Genomic DNA, 26,870 nt, shown 5'->3' on the forward strand with positions numbered 1-26,870 from the left:
TAAAAAAAACTCGATTTCTTCTGTATAATTTTATTCAGGTTATGTTAATTACTGAGAAACAGTTATATTTAATTTTATCCACCTATTACCTAAATAGCATATCGAAATCAGCGAAAGGTAGTAGTTTTTGCTTTATCTCCTGCGGCCTGATTAGTCTTAAATTCAAGACATGATGATAGTCAGCGAAATTATTCTTCGGGTAATGTGGTTTCCAGATTTCTGCAAGCAGCTATAGGAAAGAGAAAAAATTATTATTATGTGTTGTGAACTATATGTGTTAGACTTGAAAAAGTGCATTTAAGTACTATCTTTTGTCATATAGATTGTCCGCAATAGAGGACGCCATTCGAATATTTTATGAATACAGATCAATATTTTTTTATTATAGCATGAGCTAGAACGCGAAGAACTTGCCACTGTAGCTAGAATTGGCACTAGTACGAAAAAAAGATTTCTCAATGTGAAAAATGTTTATAACAAATCAGAGTTATTTATTACGGGTTTTTATATATGAGCGGTCTTTGGATTGTGATTGAAGTTGAGTGTTTTTAATTTCAATTTGATTTTCTCTAGATTGTTTGGTTATGTCTGTGGTTATGTTATGGTTCTATATCTAAGCCAGAAATAGAATTATGTTAGATTTTTATTGTATTTTCACTGCTTGTTTGCATATAGAGATGATACCGTATTTCAACACTAATTTCAGCTAGGTAAGGCAACACAAGTGATGAAACTCGAGGGAACACAAGGAACTTCAATTTTAATACCTTATTTTACTTTACATTTCAGGTTTTCAAGTGAAATCTCTTCAACATTTTAAGGGTGATTAAAAGATTAAACTGATACAATTCAGACTACAATGTCAAATTCCCTTCGAAGAGAGGTTCTCAATAGTTTCAAAGCTCTCCATCGTGCTCGGAAAACTGTGTTCAAAGGTGATGAGAGAGCACTTACAGAGGGACGAAAACGAATCAATGAGGAGTTCAAAAAGCAAAAGCATGTACAAAACGAAACGTCTATTCAGGAGCTAATTAATTATGCCCAAGCTGTTGAGTGTGAGCTGAGAATGTGTGTGATTCAGGCCAAAGAGGTGTCTCCTGGTGTGTATCAGGCAGAAATAAGGGAAGATACTCCGAAATTGGAAAATGTTTCTTACAAAGATGAATGCTGTAGCAATTTAGGCAACAAGAACACAACTGAAAGTGCTTCAAAGACCGGTAGTTAATGTGACAGTAGAATATTGTTAGTCTCATTACTTATTTATTATATTGGATGTTATAATATTTTTTCTTGTTACTTCTTACATTCTCCTAAATCAACAAGCAATTTTGACGATGAATATAAATGAACATTTGACGAATAAGAATATCCAAATCTGTTGATTTGAAGTATATTATAATTATCTAAAAAAAGCCGAGCATACGCAATTACGTCAGCAAGTCAAAAGAAAATCTATATACCCAATGACGTCATGGAATTTTTTTTTTTAATAAACAAATGCTACCGATGTTTTTGTTTGAGGGTTATGTTATTGTTTATAAATATATGATCAATATTTAGTAAATTTCGTATATATTATGAAAGTTATAAAGTTTTAATATTTTAAAAGTAAAACAAAATATCAAGTTTTTAAAATAATTCTCTTTTTGTAAGTAATAAATTTCTTTCATTTGGAAATTCTAAGGAATGTGCCTTTGTGTTTAATAAACTATCGAGAGGCTATGAACAGTTTCATGATGGATTACGAATTTAAGATTAAAACACAAAACGAGAGAGTCAAAGTCGAAGATTTGTTTGATTATGAGGGATGCAAAGTGGGTCGAGGCACCTATGGGCACGTCTACAAAGGTAGGAGAAAAGATGGATCGGATAACAGGGATTATGCCCTGAAACAGATTGAAGGCACAGGATTGTCAATGTCTGCATGTAGAGAAATTGCAGTAAGCTTCTTATAACTAATTCTAACAATTGACAATAACTATGTAATATTTTAGCTGTTACGAGAACTAAAACATCCCAATGTAATAAACTTAGTAAGGGTATTTCTATCTCACAATGATAGGAAGGTGTGGCTGATGTTTGATTTTGCTGAGCATGATCTGTGGCACATAATAAAATTTCATAGAGCTGCCAAAGCAAATAAGAAACCTGTGATGGTTCCCAAAGGAATGGTAAAATCTCTCCTCTATCAAATATTGGATGGAATTCACTATCTACATTCCAACTGGGTATTGCATAGAGATTTGAAACCAGCAAACATTTTGGTAATGGGAGAAGGTTCAGAAAGAGGAAGAGTTAAAATAGCTGACATGGGCTTTGCACGATTATTCAATGCGCCCTTGAAACCATTAGCAGATTTAGACCCTGTTGTTGTTACATTTTGGTATAGGGCTCCTGAGCTGTTATTGGGTGCAAGACATTATACCAAAGCTATAGGTAAGTAAGTTCAAGGGGAAACTCTTGAAAAAAAATAAATAAAAGCTCATGAAAAAGCACCTCTATCTGTCAACAACACTGACAATAAAGTATACTATTCTTCTAGATATTTGGGCTATAGGTTGCATTTTTGCCGAATTACTGACATCAGAACCAATATTTCACTGTCGTCAAGAGGACATTAAGACTAGCAATCCTTATCATCACGATCAATTGGACAGGATATTTAATGTTATGGGTTTCCCACATGAAAAGGACTGGGAAGATATTAAAAAAATGCCTGAGCACCCAACTTTATTGAAAGACTTCAAAAAATCAAAGTAAATTGATACCTAAATACGCAGCAAAATTTATCTATTATTGCTGGTTTTTAGTTATGTTAGCTGCTCCTTGGTAAAGTACATGGAACGCCATAAAATCAAACCAGAAAGCAAAGCTTTCCATCTTCTTCAAAAACTACTTCTCATGGATCCAAACAAGAGAATTACTTCAGAACAAGCCATGCAAGACCCATACTTTTCTGAAGACCCCCTACCTACTCAAGACGTTTTTGCGGGCTGTCCTATTCCTTACCCAAAAAGAGAATTTTTGACTGATGATGACCAAGAAGACAAGTCTGACAATAAACAAAGGCAAAATCAACAACAGCAACAACAGGCCCAACCTTCGCAACAACAACAACAGCAGCCTCAAGTGCCACCGCCCCCGCAACAAACACAGCAACCCAATCAAGTTGATCAACATCCTGCGAAGAGAGTGAGAATGAGTGGACCTCCTCCTCAGGGACATCCTGGACAAGTCAATTCACAAGTAACATTTTTGACCATTATTATGTAACAACAATCTTCAATAAGTAATTTTGCAGCAAATATCCATGTCTCAGCAACAACAGGACTTTCACCAGCAACAAATGATGTTTAATAGTAACAATCAGCAACAGCAACCCAATTTTCAGCAACGATTTTGATCTTTATATTACTAGAAATCTATGTATTGATCATTTTATTTTGTTAAATATAAATATAATTTCAATTAGGGTTTTATTATATTCTTTTACTCGTAGGCGTAAAGCTGAATTTGGTCCCTTTAATATTAAGATATACTTTTTGTACTTTACGCTATAATTATAAAAAAAAAAACCTTTGAAGCACGTGCAACGTAAATATAAATATGTCGCACGTGCTTTAAAATTTGATTGGCACCGTTTTGTTACGCGTAAGGGCAGTTTGAATACTATAGCACTTTTATGGTTAGACATGTTCAAATGGTCATTGGTTTATGCACGCTGCAGTACAAAACTGCAACTAATTAAACATTGTATATGTTTATTCTGCTTACATCTACTATACAAAACTATAAATCAAGTTTAAGCCTTTACTCTTTTATGTCTTACAGCATATGAAATTCAGGAAACATTTGATACCTTCAAAATTTCTAATATCCTTTTTATTAAGGATATTAAAAAATTTCGATGGTGTCGAGTGTTTCTCGAATTTATGAATTGAATCAATGAAACAAATTCAAATTCAGTTTGTATGTATAAATTTATGTTGCAGGTCCAGAGTTGGAGTTGGGTCCACGTCTACGTCCAAATGAGGCAACTACATTGACAAATCTTCTATTGTACTGAATGCGCCTCTTGGCCCTTCCAGTCTTCTTCTTCTTTTTTTCTTGTTTCTCAACTTTGGGAGTCTGCCCCTTTACTTTACCAGCACGGGCCAAAGAACCATGAACTTTTCCACCAGGGAGGCCCACTGTTAGTTCAATATCATTTCCTTCTAACTCCGATACATTAACTGTATCAGAAATTGGAGATCCAGATACATAAAGGCTAATATTTCGTGCATGTGTCTCAGAACCCTCAAGAGCTGAATTTAGTCCTTCAAGAGCTGCAATGCGCTCCTGTAAAAGAAAGAACATCATTATTAGCGACACTAAAGAATGCCACTTTTGTTAAATTATAATGCCTGTAGCAGATGTTAGTCCTGAGGAGTATGTCTGCCTTAGGTTTAATTGTAGCATATACTATGTGTAATAGTAATAAAAGTGAGATTTTTGAGCTTTTTCACTTACCTTGATTTGTCCAATGGACTCGTTTCCTAAGCATTCGAGCACGTGAGTGCTTAATCCACGGAACACTAACTGCATCTTGACAAATCTACAAACAAATATATCACCAACCAATTATCGAAGCACGTTGTCTGTAAGTAGGGTTTTGAATAACCCTTATGTTGCGTATAATGAGGAATGAGTTTAAATGAAGATGAATAATGGTAAAAGCAACTGTAACTTTAAAGAGACAATGGTAAAATGGTCAAATATGGAAATTTGCTGAAGATAAAACTACACGTTTTCAACTCACCACGTCAAGAGTCGAAAGAGAAATGAGCAAAGATTGAAAATGAAATGATATCTCTCGCACTGTCACTTGTCACATGCGTCAATTGTCACTGAACATAAAATTCTGTCGCGAACACCGCACGGTCTCGATGGCAACCCTGTTCGCACTTAAATTGCCCGTTAACAAGAACGTTTTGAAAACATCTTTACATAATGCCGAATGACTTTCATGACTGATCAGCTGATCACCAATTTTTTGAATAAACAACATTAAAAACGAAAGAGGTAAACATTGGAAATTAAACAACTACACAAAAATTTCTTTCAAGTCCAAACGCTTAGTTGATTCGTTTTGATTCAAAACTCACAAATGGCGAAGCCATGAGATTCCAAACCGTATTTCTTTCAATACTTGGAGCCTCCTTCGTCACTTGTGATCAAAAAAACAACACCACCACTATCACTAAAAAGTTCAATCCTTTGGGCCCTCTGGTGCAATGTTCCTATCTTCCGTGGGAATTTATCGATTGCGATGAGCCCATCGACCACAAGGGCAACAAGACTGCCTTGGACGAGTTGGGGTATGGCTGTGTCAAGTTTGGAGGAATGCAATATGAAGATGTGAAGAGGACTAAAGTGATTTGTCGAGTTTTAGAAAGAATTGAGTGCTTTGGAAATCGGACATTTTTCAGAGAGGGAGTTCCTTGTGTTAAATACTCAAATCACTACTTTACAACTACTTTACTGTACAGTATATTATTGGGGTTCTTAGGGATGGATCGGTTTTGTTTGGGGCAAACTGGAACTGCTGTTGGAAAATTACTGACTCTCGGAGGGTTAGGGATTTGGTGGATTGTTGACATTGTTTTACTTATTACAAATAATTTAGTGCCTGAAGATGGTAGCAATTGGAATCCTTATGTGTAAAATAGGTTTAATAAGGGCTGTATTAAAAATAAATCATGTTGAACTTTGAAAAGGGATTGAAAAGATGACACAAAGATTTATCCCTACAGAAGTACTCATATTTTTCATTGCAATGTGTGTCTAGAACTTGTTCAACGTCGACACTGTTAATAACACAAACATTGTATCGTCTTAGACTAAAATAATTTCCAAAAACGTTGAGACTTTTTGAATAATGAAATACCCATTTCTAAGACATATTAAAGCATGATGATAAATTTTTGTTGTTTCTGTATGGATAAGCCTTGAGAATTTTAATTTGCCATTAACCATTCCCTCAACTACACCCTTACTCTTGAAAAACAAAATTCGGTCTCGTCTCGTTCCCTCAAAAGTGATTAGATTAATTTAACACTAAGGTTTTGAATTAATAAACTATGTATTATATTAAGTATTCTATTTTTATACTAGATGTGTCTTTACTTTCGTCTCCTTTTAAATCATGGAAGCATAGCAATTTTAGCAATGAATTTGAATGAACATTTGAGGAATAAGAATATCCAAATCTGTTGATTTGAAGTATATTATAAATATCTAAAAATAGCCGAGCATACGCAATTACGTCAGCAAGTCAAAAGAAAATCTATATACCTAATGACGTCATGGTTTTATTATTTTTTTTTAATAAACAAATTCTCCGATGTTTTTGTTTGAGGGTTATGTTATTGTTTATAAATATATGATCAATATTTAGTAAATTTCGTATATATTATGAAAGTTATAGTTTTAATATTTTAAAACTAAAACAAAATATCGAGTTTTTAAAATAATTCTCTTTTTGTAAGTAATAAATTTCTTTCATTTGGAAATTCTAAGGAATGTACCTTTGTGTTTAATAAACTATCGAGAGGCTATGAACAGTTTCATGATGGATTACGAATTTAAGATTAAAACACAAAACGAGAGAGTCAAAGTCGAAGATTTGTTTGATTATGAGGGATGCAAAGTGGGTCGAGGCACCTATGGGCACGTCTACAAAGGTAGGAGAAAAGATGGATCGGATAACAGGGATTATGCCCTGAAACAGATTGAAGGCACAGGATTGTCAATGTCTGCATGTAGAGAAATTGCAGTAAGCTTCTTATAACTAATTCTAATAATTGACAATAATTATGTAATATTTTAGCTGTTACGAGAACTAAAACATCCCAATGTAATAAACTTAGTAAGGGTATTTTTATCTCACAACGACAGGAAGGTGTGGCTGATGTTTGATTTTGCTGAGCATGATCTGTGGCACATAATAAAATTTCATAGAGCTGCCAAAGCAAATAAGAAACCTGTGATGGTTCCCAAAGGAATGGTAAAATCTCTCCTCTATCAAATATTGGATGGAATTCACTATCTACATTCCAACTGGGTATTGCATAGAGATTTGAAACCAGCGAACATTCTGGTAATGGGAGAAGGTTCAGAAAGAGGAAGAGTTAAAATAGCTGACATGGGCTTTGCACGATTATTCAATGCGCCCTTGAAACCATTAGCAGATTTAGACCCTGTTGTTGTTACATTTTGGTATAGGGCTCCTGAGCTGTTATTGGGTGCAAGACATTATACCAAAGCTATAGGTAAGTAAGTTCAAGGGGAAACTCTTGAAAAAAAATAAATAAAAGCTCATGAAAAAGCACCTCTATCTGTCAGTCTAATTTTGCTCTTTATGAATGTCAACTTCCCTAATATCCCCTTAAATATCTTGCTTTGCTTTTATAAGTTGGATATTTTAATATTAACTATGTCAAGCCTTTAGTTGTTTGCTTGAGTTTGAAGATCATTCTGGATTCCATGAATCCAGCTATACATGTGGGATTACAAGTTTCAGTTTCTTGCATGGTAAAGAGTTTTAAAATTCCCTCTTTCAAACTGGGATCCTATGTAAAATGTTTTCAATAATTTTTATTTATTTTTAAGGATACTTCTTTGAATTTTTTTGTTTTTTCAACAACACTGACAATAAAGTATACTATTCTTCTAGATATTTGGGCTATAGGTTGCATTTTTGCCGAATTACTGACATCGGAACCAATTTTTCACTGTCGTCAAGAAGACATTAAGACTAGCAATCCTTATCATCACGATCAATTGGACAGGATATTTAATGTTATGGGTTTCCCACATGAAAAGGACTGGGAAGATATTAAAAAAATGCCTGAGCACCCAACTTTATTGAAAGACTTCAAAAAATCAAAGTAAATTGATACCTAAATACGCAGCAAAATTTACCTATTATTGCTGGTTTTTAGTTATGTTAGCTGCTCCTTGGTAAAGTACATGGAACGCCATAAAATCAAACCAGAAAGCAAAGCTTTCCATCTTCTTCAAAAACTACTTCTCATGGATCCAAACAAGAGAATTACTTCAGAACAAGCCATGCAAGACCCATACTTTTCTGAAGACCCCCTACCTACTCAAGACGTTTTTGCGGGCTGTCCTATTCCTTACCCAAAAAGAGAATTTTTGACTGATGATGACCAAGAAGACAAGTCTGACAATAAACAAAGGCAAAATCAACAACAGCAACAACAGGCCCAACCTTCGCAACAACAACAACAGCAGCCTCAAGTGCCACCGCCCCCGCAACAAACACAGCAACCCAATCAAGTTGATCAACATCCTGCAAAGAGAGTGAGAATGAATGGACCTCCTCCTCAGGGACATCCTGGACAAGTCAATTCACAAGTATTTTTGACTATTTTTATGTAACAACAATCTTCAATAAGTAATTTTGCAGCAAATATCCATGTCTCAGCAACAACAGGACTTTCACCAGCAACAAATGATGTTTAATAGTAACAATCAGCAACAGCAACCCAATTTTCAGCAACGATTTTGATCTTTATATTACTAGAAATCTATGTATTCATCATTTTATTTTGTTAAATATAAATATAATTTCAATTGGGGTTTTATTATATTCTTTTACTCGTAGGCGTAAAGCTGAATTTGGTCCCTTTAATATTAAGATGTACTTTTTGTACTTTACGCAATTATAAAAAAAAACCTTTGAAACACGTGCAACGTAAATATAAATATGTCGCACGTGCTTTAAAATTTGATTGGCACCGTTTTGTTACGCGTAAGGGCAGTTTGAATACTATAGCACTTTTATGATTAAACATGTTCAAATGGTCATTGGTTTATGCACGCTGCAGTACAAAACTGCAACTAATTAAACATTGTATATGTTTATTCTGCTTACATCTACTATACAAAACTATAAATCAAGTTTAAGCCTTTACTCTTTTATGTCTTACAGCATATGAAATTCAGGAAACATTTGATATCTTCAAAATTTCTAATATCGTTTTTATTAAGGATATTAAAAAATTTTGATGGTGTCAAAAGTGTTTCCCAAATTTATGAATTGAATGAATGAAACAAATTCAAATTCAATTTGTATGTATAAATTTATGTAGCAGGTCCAGAGTTGGAGTTGGGTCCACGTCTACGTCCAAATGAGGCAACTACATTGACAAATCTTCTATTGTACTGAATGCGCCTCTTGGCCCTTCCAGTCTTCTTCTTCTTTTTTTCTTGTTTCTCAACTTTGGGAGTCTGCCCCTTTACTTTACCAGCACGGGCCAAAGAACCATGAACTTTTCCACCAGGGAGGCCCACTGTTAGTTCAATATCATTTCCTTCTAACTCCGATACATTAACTGTATCAGAAATTGGAGATCCAGATACATAAAGGCTAATATTTCGTGCATGTGTCTCAGAACCCTCAAGAGCTGAATTTAGTCCTTCAAGAGCTGCAATGCGCTCCTGTAAAAGAAAGAACATCATTATTAGCGACACTAAAGAATGCCACTTTTGTTAAATTATAACGCCTGTAGCAGATGTTAGTTCTGAGGAGTATGTCTGCCTTGGGTTTAATTGTGGCATATACTATGTGTAATAATAATAAAAGTGAGATTTTTGAGCTTTTCCACTTACCTTGATTTGTCCAATGGACTCGTTTCCTAAGCATTCGAGCACGTGAGTGCTTAATCCACGGAACACTAACTGCATCTTGTGAAATCTACAAACAAATATATCACCAACCAATTATCGAAGCACGTTGTCTCTAAGTAGGGTTTTGAATAACCCTTATGTTGCGTATAATGAGGAATGAGTTTAAATGAAGATGAATAATGGTAAAAGCAACTGTAACTTTAAAGAGACAATGGTAAAATGGTCAAATATGGAAATTTGCTGAAGATAAAACTACACGTTTTCAACTCACCACGTCAAGAGTCGAAAGAGAAATGAGCAAAGATTGAAAATGAAATGATATCTCTCGCACTGTCACTTGTCACATGCGTCAATTGTCACTGAACATAAAATTCTGTCGCGAACACCGCACGGTCTCGATGGCAACCCTGTTCGCACTTAAATTGCCCGTTAACAAGAACGTTTTGAAAACATCTTTACATAATGCCGAATGACTTTCATGACTGATCAGCTGATCACCAATTTTTTGAATAAACAACATTAAAAACGAAAGAGGTAAACATTGGAAATTAAACAACTACACAAAAATTTCTTTCAAGTCCAAACGCTTAGTTGATTCGTTTTGATTCAAAACTCACAAATGGCGAAGCCATGAGATTCCAAACCGTATTTCTTTCAATACTTGGAGCCTCCTTCGTCACTTGTGACCAAAAAAACAACACCACCACTATCACTAAAAAGTTCAATCCTTTGGGCCCTCTGGTGCAATGTTCCTATCTTCCGTGGGAATTTATCGATTGCGATGAGCCCATCGACCACAAGGGCAACAAAACTGCCTTGGATGAGTTGGGGTATGGCTGTGTCAAGTTTGGAGGAATGCAATATGAAGATGTGAAGAGGACTAAAGTGATATGTCGAGTTTTAGAAAGAATTGAGTGCTTTGGAAATCGGACATTTTTCAGAGAGGGAGTTCCTTGTGTTAAATACTCAAATCACTATTTTACAACTACTTTATTGTACAGTATATTATTGGGGTTCTTAGGGATGGATCGGTTTTGTTTGGGGCAAACTGGAACTGCTGTTGGAAAATTACTGACTCTCGGAGGGTTAGGGATTTGGTGGATTGTTGACATTGTTTTACTTATTACAAATAATTTAGTGCCTGAAGATGGTAGCAATTGGAATCCTTATGTGTAAAATAGGTTTAATAAGGGCTATATTAAAAATAAATCATGTTGAACTTTGAAAAGGGATTGAAAAGATGACACAAAGATTTATCCCTACAGAAGTACTCATATTTTTCATTGCAATGTGTGTCTAGAACTTGTTCAACGTCGACACTGTTAATAACACAAACATTGTATCTTCTTAGACTAAAATAATTTCCAAAAACGTTGAGACTTTTTGAATAATGAAATACCCATTTCTAAGACATATTAAAGCATGATGATAAATTTTTGTTGTTTCTGTATGGATAAGCCTTGAGAATTTTAATTTGCCATTAACCATTCCCTCAACTACACCCTTACTCTTGAAAAACAAAATTCGGTCTCGTCTCGTTCCCTCAAAAGTGATTGGATTAATTTAACACTAAAGTTTTGAATTAATAAACTATGTAATGTATTAGATATTCTGTCTTTATACTAGATGTGGTGATTTTCTTTCCACCAAAAATCCACTGACTGAATGCCAATTCTCAAATTATACGCTCTCAATTTAATATGATTATGTCTTAATACTGAGTAAATTGAGACTTAAAATTTGGTTGTTAAAGTTAACACCTCTATTTTAATGGATTGTTTCCTGCGTTTGTCAAAAACTTGACAGACACCGTCATTTCAATTAATGTTAACTTTATCCATTAAACAAAAAAAAACTTTAATTAACCACAATTTAATGGAAGTAAATTGCCTAAATGCATAAGCAATTTTAAAAGGTTGAACAATGAATTTACATATTTTAGATTTATGTTTCTGGGATATGATGCAATGTCCGCGCGTCTTGCATTAGGGAAATTAACCATCTGCTAATAGTTTATGAAACCCAATTATTATTTGCAGGCTTAAATCGCGTAACGCGAATTAAATTACAGCTCAATGTCGATCTCTGAGAATTGCCGTGGTCAGTGTTCAACAAATTCAAAAGTTAAAATACTTGACTTTTCGCGGTTTTACCTTGAAGGTGTTTTGGAGAGAGCCACAGAGTTATTGGGGTGTGAACAGTGTAATTCAAGAGTTTACTATTTTGGGAAACACGATAATGTTCAAAAAGTTTAGTCATATAGAATTTGAATACTTACGGTTTCACTACAATACTACTGTGAAGAACGTGCTCTGTATGTCTCAATGAAATAATTGTTTGAGTTTAATAGGAATCGCTAAACCTCGCAATATTATTTTCGGTTTCGTGGCATAATTTTTTAGATAAATATTTCAGTTAGTCGACAAGAAAATTCAAATTTTTAAAATATGCCACCATGTTGTTGACACGATCGATTGACATTGGCGAAAACAATAACTTGCTATGAGAGGCCACGCAGATGTGCGTCATCAAAGGTAGGCATACCGTAATTAAATTCATACAATTTAATAATTCTCTTATGAATTATCATATTTTATAAATACAAACACACACATCTATATATATTTTTTTTTGTTGCAAAAATATTTTTCTGAATACAGTTCCTGCACACTTACCAACTCCTTTTGAAAGTCTCCACGTGTAGATGGCCTCAGGACCGGCATTAATTGCATATCCTTTTATTCTGTCCGGCTCTATGATTTAAAAAAAAATGTTGATTAGTAGTGGTTTCAGTAATTATGGTATTGTTAGCAACTTTTTATCGTCATAGGACAGGAGAGCAATTCACGTTAAACGAGGACGTGAGGATTTTTCAAAACTGGCTGATGCAACCTCCTGGCCGGTTGCACTAGAAGATAAAAATAACGAAATTCCTCTACGTATGTCTTTCAGTTGGGTTTAAGTAGTAATTATTAAGAATTCGTTCCAATTTTTTCCGAGGCCAGTCACGTTTTTTCCGGTGTTTGATCCGCTTTTTTCCCCGACTTAATTATTACGTGCGTACTTCGATTGAATCATTCGGTAAATCCAATTAGCAGTGATCCACAACACACATATAATCAAATCAGGTTAGACCAATTTTCACATCACAGCACTTTTAGTCTAGACTGAATTATATGGGGTAGAAACCTTGATTGTTTGTATATTGATTTATTTAGAGTAATTAACATATCATTAGTATTAACGTTGATGGTTTTTCAAGGTTGAAGAAATGTAAGATTAAGTTCCCTAAGGTCAAGGTTGATTAGGTAGTCCATTGGCCACGTATGACCGCTAATATCGAAATCGGATTTAAACGACAAGAAGATTTCATAAACGATCAGTTCTGCAAATGTTAGAAGAAAACTATTCCTAATTTGTAAAATAGGTACCAAATCAATTATAGGCGTAGCTAGGTTTTGTTCGGGTGGCAGAAATGCAAATATATCTTACGATAATTACTATAATTATTACATTATAGTATCATAAGTGTCTTTACTTTCGCCTCCTTTTAAATCATGGAAAATATAAAAATAATTTTTTGTGTATATGTAGTTGCCTATTTATCCTGTTTCCTAAAATTATAAAATCCAGGTCGGTAACTGAAAGATCTGAAAATTAGAATTAACACTGAATGCGTTATAAAAAATGCAATATAAAATGAAAAATTGTTGTCAAAATTGTTTAGTTGTAATGAGTTCAGTTTACCGTAAAGAATAATTTCAGATTTTGCATCTTTGCTTGACAATTTTGAATTGGTTTGATTGGTAATTTGAACTTGCAGCATACTTACAGCAATAATTCATTTTAATTTAGCTAAAAGTACAGAAAACTTCTGAAAAATTGTTAAGATTACTTTGCTTGTTGGTCGCTGGAAAAACAGACTGTTTACGACTCTTAATAAGTTCCCAAAAGTAGTGTTTTTTTTTTAAATTAAAATGCATTACATATCCTTTTCAGGACTTATTGAATGAACTTCGTGTATTTCTACAATGCTACAGCATTGGATGCTAAGACAATGGTTGCACGTCTCTATTCCACAGAAGAAAATCAGATCTACTAATCAATTTTTATTGTTTTAAGATAAATTTATATTTTTATTTTACCACGAAGTTTTAAATCTTTCATTACTCATTCAGCATATTCGACGACTATAGCGCGCTGTACGAAGCATAAAATGTCACATAACACTTCTTGGCGTCTAAAAGGGTTTATTCAACAAAAATTAATATTAGACAAATAGTCCATTGTTTACATTACAAAAATGCATATTTGGCAAATTAACGAACAATTGGTCCAATTTGCGATTTGGCCATGGTCAAAGGCCTTAATCCCCAATTTCCTTAGATACCGCTATTAATTGGCCACTTTTGCCAATTAAATTCTCAGAAGTAACAATCATATAAACAGGGTAAATCGCTTTCGTTTTAATCAACCATTATACCGAAATTATTTCAAATAATTTGTGATGTTCAAAAATACAGTAAACATATAGACTTCGTATCGTTCAGTTTGTGGTTATATCAGAGAAATATGAGTTATCATAAGAGATAAAATCGTTATCGGCAATTACACCGACGAAAAACAAACATTATGCTTTTAACTTTTATACGGCTCTGAATATCGGCATCTCCTAAAAGGGCCTATATGGCCCTATACATTTTAAACTGGTACCTGCTACACGGCATAGATAAAACTAAATAGCAATAACATTGGTATATAATGACATAACAGAAGTTGCATTTGAAGAATGTAATCGGTAATGAATTTGTATTTTGATCAATTGATATGGCAATGTCAAAGATTGACCTTAATAATTGAAATTCAAATAATGTAAAGGTCCCGGAAATATCCGGAATTGTCGTAAACAGTTTTATACAGGGGTGCAGTCTAGAAAACGAACTTTTTCACTCTAAAATAGTTTCAGATTTGCCCTACTATAATTAAAATATACATGAATCATTCTTTCACCAAACTTAGAGATTTATTAATAAATTACCAACTACCTGCTGCGTGTAGGAAATCCACTTCCTGACCTTACATACATTCTCATTTTCTTGGATTGTGTGAGTGACTCACTTAAGTGTTTGTAAAGCTGTTACTTATTGCGGTACCCTTTAATGAGATAAAGTCACGTTAATTAACGATTTTTCTAACCTGCAGTGAAGAGCAACTGAGAAAATATTATTTAGAATGAAGACAATAGCATAAAACCGAGTACACATGTTTGTGAAATGGTAAATGAGATTTTTGTAAGGTAAAAAAAATTAACATCAGGCTATGTTGTCATCGGATAGTACACGAGATCTTTTGCGGGGTTTTCCATCGACTAAGAAAATGTAATGAAATTTATTCATATTTTTCATCATGGAATTGCTCAGGATGTTTCCTCAGAAGCGTAGAACTTAATTTTTTCTTATATCATATATCACTGTTGGCCAAGTTTCCTGCATTTGCACTACATAGTTAGCATAGATTACACTTGGGTCTCTATGCTTGAGGAAGGCCATACATATACATATAATATATGATTAAACACCGATCACTTACCTCAAATCAGCCTTTTGTAAATTATGATCTTGTTGGAATCATATGAGAAAATTAAGATTTCTCAATCATTGAGAAGAAGGATTTTAGTTGCTTCAATATTTCTCTTCTCAACAGTCCAAATTATTACTTAAATTTAATTCGATCTTCATTCGGGCATTCAGCTCGGCGATCGTGCGACTTCGGAGACCCGAACGTAAACGACGCAAGACACTCGGTATTTGAAAACGAATTCGAATTTTAAAAGTTCAATTCTGACTGGTTTTCAACGGGGCACAATCCCGTACGGATACTCATTACGTTTCTATTTAATTAATACTGAACACCGCATAAATTTTACGAATTTTTTCTACATTTTGGCTTGAAATTTAATATTTTTCGCGAGCGAAGTTGGGAGGAAACGCATAGACGCCATTAATACTGACAGCCGAAGCGTTATTGTTTTGTTTCCGAAGCCTTCTTAAATCAAATCGTCGCTACTGGGCGGTGATTTTTTTTTAGTCACGTGTCGACTGGTGTGTCTTGAATTTAAGTTCTGTTTACACTTTTATATTTCAAAGTAGATATAAAATCTTATAATAATAGTACAATTAAATAAAAACTTGTATATTTTGTAATCCACCAATTAATTGGGTATTTCTGCTACTTAACCTTCTTACGCCTCGAGAACACATTAACTATCCACTGGGATCATTGCCGTCATTTGTAAACATATTTATTCCAAAAGACATGAATATATATTTATAAATAAAATCAATAACACTCGTTTCGTAACACTACTTAACCGGAAAGAAGTTGGAAATAAATATCACTACAGCGATGTCGCCCTCATATAACTTGTCTGTAATTCTTTGAAGTGTTACCACGTAACTCAAAAAAATTCCTAATCGTCGTCATCGACCCCCTTAATCCGGCTCTGACTAAAAGACACCACCACACCACATTCGAGCTGATGTGAAGAATCCAAATTCGCCACACTTCCAGCGCTCACCCACAAATAGCCATGGAGTGGGGATGGTAATTCATTCTAAAAGTGCAAAACCACTCTGTGGGTTTTCTTAAAGTTCTTACACGCTTTTGAAGCACAGTTTCATCTGAAAGACTCTAACCTGGTACCAACGACGGTACTTCTTGGGCAAACGCGGGAAATTAACTCATTAATCGTTATCACCGTAGCCGGCTTGAAGATTTTTTACGTGTAAATGAATCATTCGACTCGGGTGAATTTGTTGGCTTGATTACTGGATTTGTTTAAGCTTATCAGGTATGTAATGCGGTTTTTCGTTTATCATCCGAGATAAAGCTTAACTCATTGACAATTATGAAACGCGTCGATTATTTTACTATAATATTACAACTGTCGAGTAACATTCTGACTCAGTATCGTCATTTATCACGTTTCCATTAACTTACATAATTCTAACATGAAATTACCTCTACTACAATGCATAACAACATTATATTGGCCCGTTTACTGTTGGGATGATCTATTGAAATCACAACCAGCCAAGTCAGCCAATTTGCAATACGCTTCGAAATTTAAAAATACATGATTTTGCTGGGCACATTATTGCATCATTTTTTAAAGCCAAAGTTTCCTTATGCATATTACACGAGTGGTATAATAGCAGTCGAGCTAAGATATGCGATGAACCTTTATCAGTTAGTCGCTTCCAAGTTGGGTTTGATGGCATGTCGTAAATGGTGAAAGGTGTATTTAGATTTTCCATTTGAAAATTTTCACCGGGTCATCTTTGCGAAAGAAAGTTTTTCCTTTGATGGTAATTGCTGTCCAGTAGTGAGGTAGAACGGTGAGTATTAGTGTTTCAAGTGCAGTTTAAAGGTATGGTGACAAAATATTAGAATTTTTTCATTTGACCAATACGACGGGGTTCCAAATAACTACTGTTTAATTTTTACGGTCAATATATTCAAGTTTTGCCAATTTTACCAAGGAAATACCGTCTATGAAAACTGAAAAATTAATGGCCAAGGTCCGATTTCATCGTTATTATTGTATAGGGATATTATCATGTTACAAAATTACCGCGAGTTTGATACACCTGTTGGCACTTAGCCTGACGGCTAAAAAAATGAGTTGAAGTTCATTTAAATAAATCTCCTGTTAAAAAACTGAAGGGTAAAGCCCGGCTCAGACCTAAATTAATGAAGTCCGGATAACTTTAGCAGGAGCATAAAGTTCTTATTAATTTGGAAATACCAAATTACTGTGCGGTCATTGTTGAACTTTCTTGAAAGCTATTTTTCAAGTAAACTCATCAATATTTTAATAATTGGATCTTAATCAAAGTGGACTAAACCATTGTAAATATATCGACTAGACCCTTCCCCAAGCGCTCATCTTAGTCACGATTTCTACGATATAAAAATTTTCCTGTAATTCATGACTGGAAATTCGACAATTACACAGAGTGAAACCCTAGAAAATAGATTTTTTTATTGCACTTACAGTTTCGAACTGTTAAGCCGATGAAATGAATGAAATTGTGTAGATTGAGATAAAAGAGCCGTGGATATCAAATTATGTAATTTTATTGGCATTTTTTATCATTGATATTTTTCGGCTTTCATGACATTTGGTAGTTTTAAACATTAGAAACGCGTATGTAGGGGGAGAGGGCAACAGTGGGTACTCAATACTTACATGGATTTTGCAGACAACGTTCCTTTCAGGAGCGCCAGAAAGTTCTTTTTCGAAATGTTTTTTCAGGCTTGCCAATGTTTAAATCACCTACGCACAAATGATTTTATAGTAATTTATAAGCCGAAATGCAATAATTACACATTTAAAACTCAATAAAACAGCCTGAAATTAGAAATCTTCTTTTTAAACTAGATTTTTTTAAATATTGTAGACATGATAGTGAGACGACATTCATAATGACAGCTGTCAGTAGTAATTTGTGGTCAAGGCCATTCTAGCAAAAACTCGCGGATGTGATACGTCTACGTCACCAAACGTAGGCTATAGATAATGTTATGGTGAATTCCTAATAATTTATTTCCATATATTTTTTAAGGGTTTCAGGGACTTTAGGTATTAGAAAGAGTGTTCCGTAGTCTAACAAGAAGGATTATGAGTAGTGGTTAGGTTTTTAGTATTTACATATATGTATTTGCGGGGAACCCCTTCAGAAAACCCCCCTAAAAAGACCGTGATGATTATACGTATAATCGTACAAGTCTCTAAACCACTTGCATTCTTCTAACTTTAGAATAATTTTGATAAAAAATTCTAAATTCCTTTCTCTAAATGCCGCAATAGAGCTGAAAAATAGGAATATTTCGTTTTGTGATTGCACATTTTCAAAGCACGAATTTTAATGTTGCGGAAAACTTAATGACAGCTTAAGTGACGATTTGAGGCCACAATTATTTTAGATAAAAATCTGCGGATCTAGTGCCATAAGCAAGGTTATCGCCATTTTCCAAAAATTATTCATATATTTTTTGCGTGTTCAAGGAGTTTGGTGGTTTTAGATATGAAAAACAGGAACCTACAAGTTGATAAGAGGAATCGTGAGACGCTGTTGCGTTATTATTACCTACCCATGTCAAGTTAATTGTTGGTGTTAGATATTTTTGCTCTGCCCTTAACATTTTTACTAAATCTGTATAGACAGATTTTTATGTAGAATGTACCCGACAGCTCTTAAACTTACCTCGTACCAACTTTATTACATCAGTCTCCTTTTTAATTGAAATAGCTATCTTTGAAATTATTGGAATAACTTGCGTCATACTACAACATAGTGCGCATTTTTGTTTCGAATTTTTATTGAAATTCCCGCGATTTTTATCATGAGTTTACGCTTTGATCATATTAAATACAATGGATCATTAGCTCTGATAGACAATCAATTGCATTAAAACTGTCATTAACAAAGGCACAAATGTAAAAAATAGCACCACTAGCGACGTTGCCGACATTTATTGTTTTATTTAATTGTAATGGATATGTCAAAAAGCCGTTAGTTTAGCCACAAGAGTTTTATTTAATTGCATGAATAAGGTAATTTTAATTTTTGCATAGAAATTCTGCTAAATAATACATGATCAATATTTTGACCGAAACTGTAATGCATGAGGATGCCCTCTTAATTCCTTAATATTATAGTCTCTTCTCCGGTGCACATTTCAGGCAACCAGACATGCATATTTTAAATTAAAGCCTCCGTTTTACCGTTTAAAAACTGTGGCAAATCTCGGAATTCACCGCTTTCTTTCGATGTGAAGAAAAAATATGTATATGTAATAAACATAATCGTCATTGAGCGTTAAGTAACTACCCCATCTTGTTCTTCTCTTTAAATTGCCCATAAGAGATCTTATCCGCTTCTAATTAATCTTATGTCTACTCTATATAGCGATTCATGCAAACTCGATCTAAAACTCGGAATTTTTTTGTATAATTCACATTAATTAAAACGCACGCTTAACATAACTGGTATTGCAGACCGAAGGCAGGATTATTTGTTTTTTAACTTAGATTATTTCCTTAATAACGTGTCAAATAGCGGAGATACTCAGATCTAGTCTCTAATCTGTATCAGATTGTTTTCTAATATGGACGAAATCACCGTGTGGGTATGGATAATTTGATCATTTTGGTCATCTGGACATTGCTTACGACAACCTCCTCTATTTTCAGATGGCGCCCCCCAACTTGGAATCATCCAGCGACAACCCTAAAGCATACACCATCCTCCCTATGTCAGACAATGACGAAAAGCTATTCGAGCCACATGAGGATTTACCATCCATCCCCGATCATCCCCATGAAGAGGAGCATTCATTGGTGCATGAAAAGCCACCGCCCAATGATAGTGACGTGTGTTCTGACGACATAGAAGTAGTGGTACCTCCAGATGGAGGCTGGGGCTGGGTCGTGGTGTTTGCCTCGTTCATGTGCAACGTCATAGTGGATGGCATCATATTCTCTTACGGGATGTTCCTGGATGACATCACTGTGGAGTTCAGAGTGACCAAAGGAAAGGCCGCATTGGTCGGCTCCATGATGTCTGGTTTCTACCTTATAGTTGGACCTTTTGCCAGTGCTATTGCCAATAAGTTCGGGTTCAGATTGGTGGCAGTTCTGGGCTCTGTATTAGGAGCGTGTGCTTTCGCCATTTCCTCTTTTGCCTCGAGCGTGGAATTCCTTTGTATCTCGTATGGACTGCTTGGAGGTGAGTGAGGAAATTCTTTCATTATCAAGGTTTAACATAAATAGTACTGTAATTTGGTTGCAATGCCAATGTCGTTTGGGTTGAAATTTGAAGTAAAAGTGATGCAATTTTCAACGTACCGGCAAATTGGCCGACTGCATTCCGCGACCAAGGACTAACATATTAAATGTTCATTATTATTAATATTAAAGCAGCGCTTTTTATCATGCACTTTTTCACCTCTTGCACTTTTTGTTGTCGGTGTATTGACTCCGGAAGCAGTGCTTCGGTTCCTGATTTTCTAAATTAACATCTGGTCTCGAAATTGCTGAAAGTCATGACTGCGCCGGGCAACGGTGGAGATATGGTACCTATTCGTGATTTTTCGATCACAATTCTTACTGGAATTTCATCAATACCGTGCCACGAAGATCCGTATGGTTTAAGTAAATTAGATAATGGCATTTCGTCTAGTTGCCAATTGGTGGCAATTAAAACGATACTGCCATAGGGAAATTATCATCGTATTTCCACATATCCTTTGCTTGATATACTAATGCGAATTTTCACAAGACCTCATTATGATGATGTCTAACGCCGTTTGCAGGTTCACATTGCACGGCTAGATTTTTATTATAAAAAAAGTTCAAAATTGTGTTTCCGCAAATCAAGGTTTAAACAGAAAATAGGTGTCTGCAAGGAGCCTAAAGCTTCCATTCAGGGCGGTTCAGAATTACAGGATCAAACTTTCAGGATTTGTTCAGTGCGACTATAAAATACATCTTAGTATAAGAATCCGCCTTCGCGAATATCTCCCTTTTATCGAGTTTTAGTACGTTTCATGTTAATTTATTTGTACAAAAAAAAACACTGCAGTAATTGTTTAAAATGTGGTATTCGAATTTCATTGCACCTGTTTGAACCACATACATGGTGTCTGCAGACTTGGCAAAAAATTTGATAATAATTGTGAATGATTTCAAATGCCATACCGACTCGTGCAATCAAGTCTCGTTTTGGTTCTACTGGCGTTCCACAAACCAGATGCTCTAAATGTTCCCACTGAAAGAAGTCTAAACGTGTTAGATCGGGCGACTTAGGGGGTTGCGGAACTGCACCACCTCCCCCGATCCAAATAGTCACGAGCCCGAGCAGAAACTAGTGCAGGCGCACCGTCGTGTTGCATCCATATTTGCCGTCGCGCGTTTGACGGGACGTTTTCAAGAAGTTCCGGCTAGAAAATAAATAAAATAACTCGATAAAACGTATTTTTGTACTTAGCGGCCTCAAAGCGTCATGAGGCCGCAGCACTTGCGGACGCGAGTCGTTGTACTCGTATGTTTTCTATTATTACACGGAACAAACCTGAAAAGTTCGAAGACGATCCCGTAGTTCTGAAACACCCTACATATTGTGAGCTAAAAACGATCGTAGAACAGGCTCTTCAAAGGGATCGTTAAAAAACCGAAAATTAATGGAAAACTTGGAAAACTCGAGACAGCTCTGAAGAGCGACGAACACCGTCAGTTTGCTGTTTTTGACAGCTCTAAAGAGCGACGAGTACCGCCGGTTTGCTGTTTTTAATCTACAGCGGAAGCTCGAAAGAAATGTCTCGAAAATCTTCGAATTTCGTGAAAGTACTGCAAACACCGTTATCCTCTCAGTGGTGGGCTCAAAATCTTAAGCTAATAGAAGATTTGCCTCTACCTCTGGAAAAATCACGACAGCTATAAAAAAACGACGAGTACCGCTGATTGGTTGATTCTGATACCGAGTGAGCGCCCAAAAGAATTATCTCGAGAAGTCTAGAAGTTCGTTGCGGTATTGCGAGCATCGCTGCCGCCCCAGTAGTGGGTACAGAACAGAAAATTGAGAAAACATCTGTTTTTACTTTTGGATCACTCACGAGCGGCGGATCTCATCGAATTTGCCGCTTTTAACGCACGGCGTAGGCATAAAAAAAATTATAAAACTAAGGGATTGCAAGGAGACATCCCAGAAATCCAGATCGCCCCAAACAAGAGTGGAGAACGTGAAAAAATCGCTAACTCATTTTCGGTGCACCACTGACTTCGATATTTAAATAGTCTTTATTTAGTTAGTTAATCGTTTCATCCATATTCATCACATTTTCATTCGGATCATCAAACAGCATTGAGACTTCATAATTCCTTCTGCGCATCTGCGCAAACAACACCTTTTGATTTTTTCCCGGCTTAAGAATTCTCAATTTAAAACTAGTTTTCATTGAAACGTTCATCACACGCACGAGTTTGAGTAACTTTCTGATTTAAGGCCTGATGGTGAACGTTTTTCAACGTTAAAAGCGAATCACTATTCCACCATAATTCTATTTTGATCATTGGAATTGTGCCTGAAGCCATGTTAAGCAGGATACACGAGCGTATACCAGTTTGTTTAAACTTGTTATGAAATGATTCCCGACGCAAAATGAGTTGCACTCACAGCGTACTCATACCAGTTCTTTGGTAGTGTTTGAATTTGATTTCTAACATAGATTTCAACGAAATGTGACTTGCAAATATCTTGTGCAGGCTAAAAACATTAGCTCATTCGAAACGAGATGAGCAATTAAAACAACAGTCGCTTTATTTCAATGGTTCTAGAATTTACCAGCAGTAGAAACAGATATTAAAGAATGAATGAACGCAAATAGCTATTTGAAAAATATCACTTTCTTACACCTGAACGACAGAATATTGTAACTTTTCTTCATTGGTTCGATTATAGTGTCTAGAACTCATTAACGGTTAGAGAGAGAATTAAAACATCACATGGATATAAGTATTCGCTTTACGTGTAATTTGAAAAAGTGCAACAATATACAGGGCGTACTGTTTGAAAAATCCGATTTTGAGACGTCTCAATGGTGGCATCACCAATAATTAAACGTTCCGTGGATTCTCCATTTAGAAGTCTTAGAAGTCATGAATGATGAGGGATGGTTATAGAACACTCAAAGTATCTTTTTAACGTATAATTTTGAAAAACGTAAAAATATACAGAACGTTCGATTTGAAAAACTCGCCTTTTGCCCAATAGAACTTGATCAAGACGCCTTCTATCCCACGTACGTTTTCCTTCCAGGAATCGGCTTTGGCTTCATCTACGTACCATCGGTCATAACCGTGGGCTTCTACTTCGAAAAATGGCGGCCCCTGGCCACCGGCATCGCGGTGTGCGGTTCGGGAATAGGCACCTTCCTCTTCGCCCCTTTGAGCAAGTCTCTGATCAAACAATTGGGATGGCGAAATGCTCTTTTGGTCCAAGGAGGTATCGTCTTGAGTTGCGTCATCTACGGCTGCTTATTTAGGTGAGTAACAGTCAGACCTCTGAAGGCAAACTATCTGCTACTCATTTGGTTTTAGGCCTTTGAAACCTACAAGGCTAAAGGATCTGAGGGATGCGGAAGAAGAAGAGATGAAGGCAAATGAAGATAAGCTTGTGATGGACATCTCGAAGCTTCCAGAAGGGACGCGATTAAAGATGGAAGAAGCTTTGATGCAGTTTCCCAAACAAAATCACAGAAGCTCCATTTCGATGCTGTTTGAGACGAACAACAACCCAGATAATCTAAGGCTGTCTGATGTCTATCACACGATCCATCATATGCCTTCGAAAACGTACACGGCTCATATTCCAGCGAAGAGCTGCTTCAAGGAAAAGAGACTTAGTGCTCCTTTTGTGGTCCCTTACGACAAGTTAAAACTGCAAGATAATAAGTGTTCGGAAAAGTCTCAAGATATAGCGAAAAACCACGTGGAAGGCATCAGTAGACCCTTGTATAGAGACGACATATTCTTCGGGCAGAGTCTCTCGAGACTACCTCAATACACCTCTCATAGTTCTATGGCCTACAACTTGGCAGTTACCAGACTCCCTCCAAAAGAAGATATAATTGAGCAGAAGACTCAGAAGTGCAAGATTTATCCTGAAGCCGTTAAAAGGGCTTTGAATACTATGCTGGATTTCAGCTTACTTAGAAGTCCTTCATTCCTAATGTTGGCCATCGGCGGATTTTTTACCATGATGGGTTTTTATGTTCCTTTCATGTACATGCCGGACAGGGCGCATGGACATATTCCAGATGACATAGCGGTGCTTCTAATTTCTTCAGTTGGGATTGCGAATACCTTGGGACGGGTGCTGTGTGGGGTATTAAGCTCTTTTCCCTCGGTTAATGGGTTAGTTGTTGCCAATGTCGCTCTTACCATCGGAGGAATTGCGACTATATTCAGTGGAGTGTCCTTAACTCAAGAGTACCAGTTCTTTTACACAGTAATTTTTGGATTGGCCATCTGTAAGTATTGTTCTAGCCAAATAAACTCCAGAATTGTGAACTATTCTTGATTTTCAGCCTGTTTTGCTTCGTTGAGGTCAATTATAGTAGTGGACCTCCTAGGGTTGGAAAAACTTACGAACGCCTTCGGTTTGCTTCTCCTTTTTCAAGGAGCAGCGGCTATGATCGGATCTCCCTTAGCTGGAGCCTTCCGGGATTTAACAGGAAGCCACGACGCCACTTTCTATCTTTCCGGAGGCATGATTTTGATATCTGCAGTGATGTGCTATCCCCTGAACTGGGTGAACAGGTGGGAGAATCGGAGGAACAGAAGGAAAGGTTTGGAGCGGGTTTGAGAAGAGCGTCGTTTGGAGTAGGACAACGTTCAAAACCAAAGAGGTTGGTTTCTAAGGTGGAGAGAAACCTGAATTAGGGAAGAGTTAAGTGTTTGAAGGGGTTTATATGAGAACGATCTGTGGAGGAAAGTGTTTGTGGAATGTGCAAACGAGGAAAAAATTTACTGATCATAATCCGCATTATTGTCTAAAACGCCATTGGATTTTTTTATGATGTTATTAGTAGCTGTCAGACCAGTCATCAGACTACCGACTGCAAATCTGACCGAACAGCAGTTCAGTCAGGTGTGTAGCCGCTAATCGTGCCACCACACTAATCTTACCGAATTAAGAGAGATCCAGGGAATGGATTTTTCTCAAATTTTTAATACTTTATAACGTAACATCGAACTCTCGTTTAGCAAATTTATGGTGCATTCCAAAGGTTTTTGATGAGAAAAGCGTCGAAATTCTTAACGTCTCGAAGGAATCGCTATATTTTTTCCAACGTGGGCATATTGCGTATGCGTTATAGGTACTTATAATTTTCGTGTAAACGACACTTTTATCGAATATTTTTCCCTTTTTTTTAAACAAATAAATTCACATCTTGCCGCGAATTGGAGGATCCTGTGTAATATTATATAGAGTTTTTCTTAAACCTTCTGTATATGCCTGAAGTTTCTCTAAAAAAATTTTATATTAGTATTTTATTTTTTTATTATTTATGTAAGCTTATTTTGAAGTGAATCAATTCCTTTTTTAATTATTTAAAGTTAAAATTTAAGCTCCTCTATAAGACTGATTACATATACATACTTTAAATGGGCCTAATGCAATGGTTCTCTCTATGTATAAGTATTTATAGCGTTTATTTATATGGTACTGTGTCAATCCTTTTTTAAACAAATTCTTGGTTCGTTTTATTTTCATAAAACTAATCTGAACTGTTTCCTTAATGATGGATGTGAACGCTGAAAAGTAACTTTTTTATCAGTTTTAACGAAAGTTTCTTATTGCGTCTTCGTTTATTTTATTTTTTTGTCTCATTTGTGTGTATAATTATTCGAATAATAATAAACTTATGTAGATTAGTTCTTTTTATCGACCAAAGACAAGCGTCTTGAATGAGACGAAATGTTATTCCTCCTTTTAGTATTGTCATTACCACGTAGATTTTTGTTGTTTAATGTAATTAAATTTTTCTAATAAAGTCGATCCACGATAAAAGATAAGTTTAATGTGATACGCGTCCTCCTAGATTAGAAAATTACTTAAAAAATTGCAAATTTCCTCTTACGTATTGCTTTATACGTATACGTAAAATATGCAGTGTGTAATGTTACTACGGAGGCTAGCATGCCTCCTAGCACTGCGATTAATCGGAATCCCACTTCGTTCAGTATTGCGCAGATGGTAGGTCCTGTAAAATATCTTGAAACTATTCAAAAAAGAATCCAAAACGTGCAGACCTAGAAGGTAGTAACATCCTCCAGATATTGGACTAATTAGCGCGATTTCCGTAAGGCTGCAACTTAAAGTCGTCCTGCATCTCCTCAAAAAATATGGCGAAACAGTATCCAAATCCATCTATGCGCAACGTGACAAATCTTACACCAGCGACTACAAGCCAACCCCAACCCCCTTCAGGGGGTACGGGCACTGGGGTTCTGCTAACTCTATCATCACAGATCTAGCGGACCTCCTAGCAGGGACTCGCAATGATTTGGAGCTCTTCGAGTTTGATTTCGTTATACCTTCAGGGAACAT

The 26,870-nt window shown here is 35.7% G+C and overlaps 8 protein-coding genes and 1 long non-coding RNA gene across 13 annotated transcripts; 6 read left to right on the forward strand and 3 right to left on the reverse strand.

The window, feature by feature from the left end:
- Nucleotides 1-14: 14 nt before the first annotated feature.
- LOC136349176 (uncharacterized) lies at nt 15-18,176 on the reverse strand. Its single transcript, XR_010733770.1, has 3 exons — nt 17,945-18,176; nt 12,369-12,446; nt 15-229 (listed from the first exon to the last, which is right to left on the reverse strand). It is a non-coding gene; the product is annotated as an uncharacterized lncRNA (long non-coding RNA).
- On the forward strand, nt 555-1,283 carry LOC136349175 (complex III assembly factor LYRM7). The gene is made up of 2 exons (XM_066300559.1): nt 555-710; nt 790-1,283. Exon 2 carries the CDS (start codon nt 860-862, stop codon nt 1,223-1,225), a length of 366 nt encoding a protein of 121 aa, XP_066156656.1. The 5' UTR covers nt 555-710; nt 790-859; the 3' UTR covers nt 1,226-1,283.
- LOC136349170 (cyclin-dependent kinase 8-like) lies at nt 1,532-3,468 on the forward strand. Its single transcript, XM_066300553.1, has 5 exons — nt 1,532-1,940; nt 1,995-2,436; nt 2,543-2,756; nt 2,811-3,246; nt 3,302-3,468. Exons 1-5 carry the CDS (start codon nt 1,722-1,724, stop codon nt 3,401-3,403), a joined length of 1,413 nt encoding a protein of 470 aa, XP_066156650.1. The 5' UTR covers nt 1,532-1,721; the 3' UTR covers nt 3,404-3,468.
- LOC136349174 (ubiquitin-like FUBI-ribosomal protein eS30 fusion protein) lies at nt 3,797-4,827 on the reverse strand. The gene is made up of 2 exons (XM_066300558.1): nt 4,510-4,827; nt 3,797-4,338 (listed from the first exon to the last, which is right to left on the reverse strand). The coding sequence occupies exons 1-2, from the start codon at nt 4,582-4,584 to the stop codon at nt 3,982-3,984; spliced, it is 432 nt and encodes a 143-aa protein (XP_066156655.1). The 5' UTR covers nt 4,585-4,827; the 3' UTR covers nt 3,797-3,981.
- Nucleotides 5,011-5,960, forward strand: LOC136349171 (TM2 domain-containing protein CG11103-like). Its single transcript, XM_066300554.1, has one exon. It carries the CDS (start codon nt 5,158-5,160, stop codon nt 5,701-5,703), a length of 546 nt encoding a protein of 181 aa, XP_066156651.1. The 5' UTR covers nt 5,011-5,157; the 3' UTR covers nt 5,704-5,960.
- LOC136349167 (cyclin-dependent kinase 8-like) lies at nt 6,425-8,637 on the forward strand. The gene is made up of 5 exons (XM_066300552.1): nt 6,425-6,814; nt 6,869-7,310; nt 7,715-7,928; nt 7,983-8,418; nt 8,471-8,637. The coding sequence occupies exons 1-5, from the start codon at nt 6,596-6,598 to the stop codon at nt 8,570-8,572; spliced, it is 1,413 nt and encodes a 470-aa protein (XP_066156649.1). The 5' UTR covers nt 6,425-6,595; the 3' UTR covers nt 8,573-8,637.
- On the reverse strand, nt 8,961-9,991 carry LOC136349173 (ubiquitin-like FUBI-ribosomal protein eS30 fusion protein). The gene is made up of 2 exons (XM_066300557.1): nt 9,676-9,991; nt 8,961-9,504 (listed from the first exon to the last, which is right to left on the reverse strand). The coding sequence occupies exons 1-2, from the start codon at nt 9,748-9,750 to the stop codon at nt 9,148-9,150; spliced, it is 432 nt and encodes a 143-aa protein (XP_066156654.1). The 5' UTR covers nt 9,751-9,991; the 3' UTR covers nt 8,961-9,147.
- On the forward strand, nt 10,147-11,126 carry LOC136349172 (TM2 domain-containing protein CG11103-like). Its single transcript, XM_066300555.1, has one exon. It carries the CDS (start codon nt 10,324-10,326, stop codon nt 10,867-10,869), a length of 546 nt encoding a protein of 181 aa, XP_066156652.1. The 5' UTR covers nt 10,147-10,323; the 3' UTR covers nt 10,870-11,126.
- On the forward strand, nt 11,763-26,335 carry LOC136349166 (monocarboxylate transporter 12-like). Of its 5 annotated transcripts, none has more exons than XM_066300551.1 (5): nt 11,763-12,227; nt 19,952-20,486; nt 23,574-23,799; nt 23,855-24,786; nt 24,844-26,335. In XM_066300551.1, exons 2-5 carry the CDS (start codon nt 19,952-19,954, stop codon nt 25,119-25,121), a joined length of 1,971 nt encoding a protein of 656 aa, XP_066156648.1. In that variant the 5' UTR covers nt 11,763-12,227; the 3' UTR covers nt 25,122-26,335. The 5 variants fall into 5 exon arrangements, with proteins under 5 accessions (XP_066156648.1, XP_066156647.1, XP_066156646.1 ...); XM_066300550.1 differs by lacking the exon at nt 11,763-12,227 and adding an exon at nt 12,436-12,821; XM_066300549.1 differs by lacking the exon at nt 11,763-12,227 and adding an exon at nt 15,991-16,543.
- The last annotated feature ends 535 nt before the right edge of the window (nt 26,336-26,870 follow it).

This window comes from Euwallacea fornicatus, chromosome 36, assembly GCF_040115645.1.
Source record: "Euwallacea fornicatus isolate EFF26 chromosome 36, ASM4011564v1, whole genome shotgun sequence".
Taxonomy (NCBI): Eukaryota; Metazoa; Arthropoda; class Insecta; order Coleoptera; family Curculionidae; genus Euwallacea; species Euwallacea fornicatus.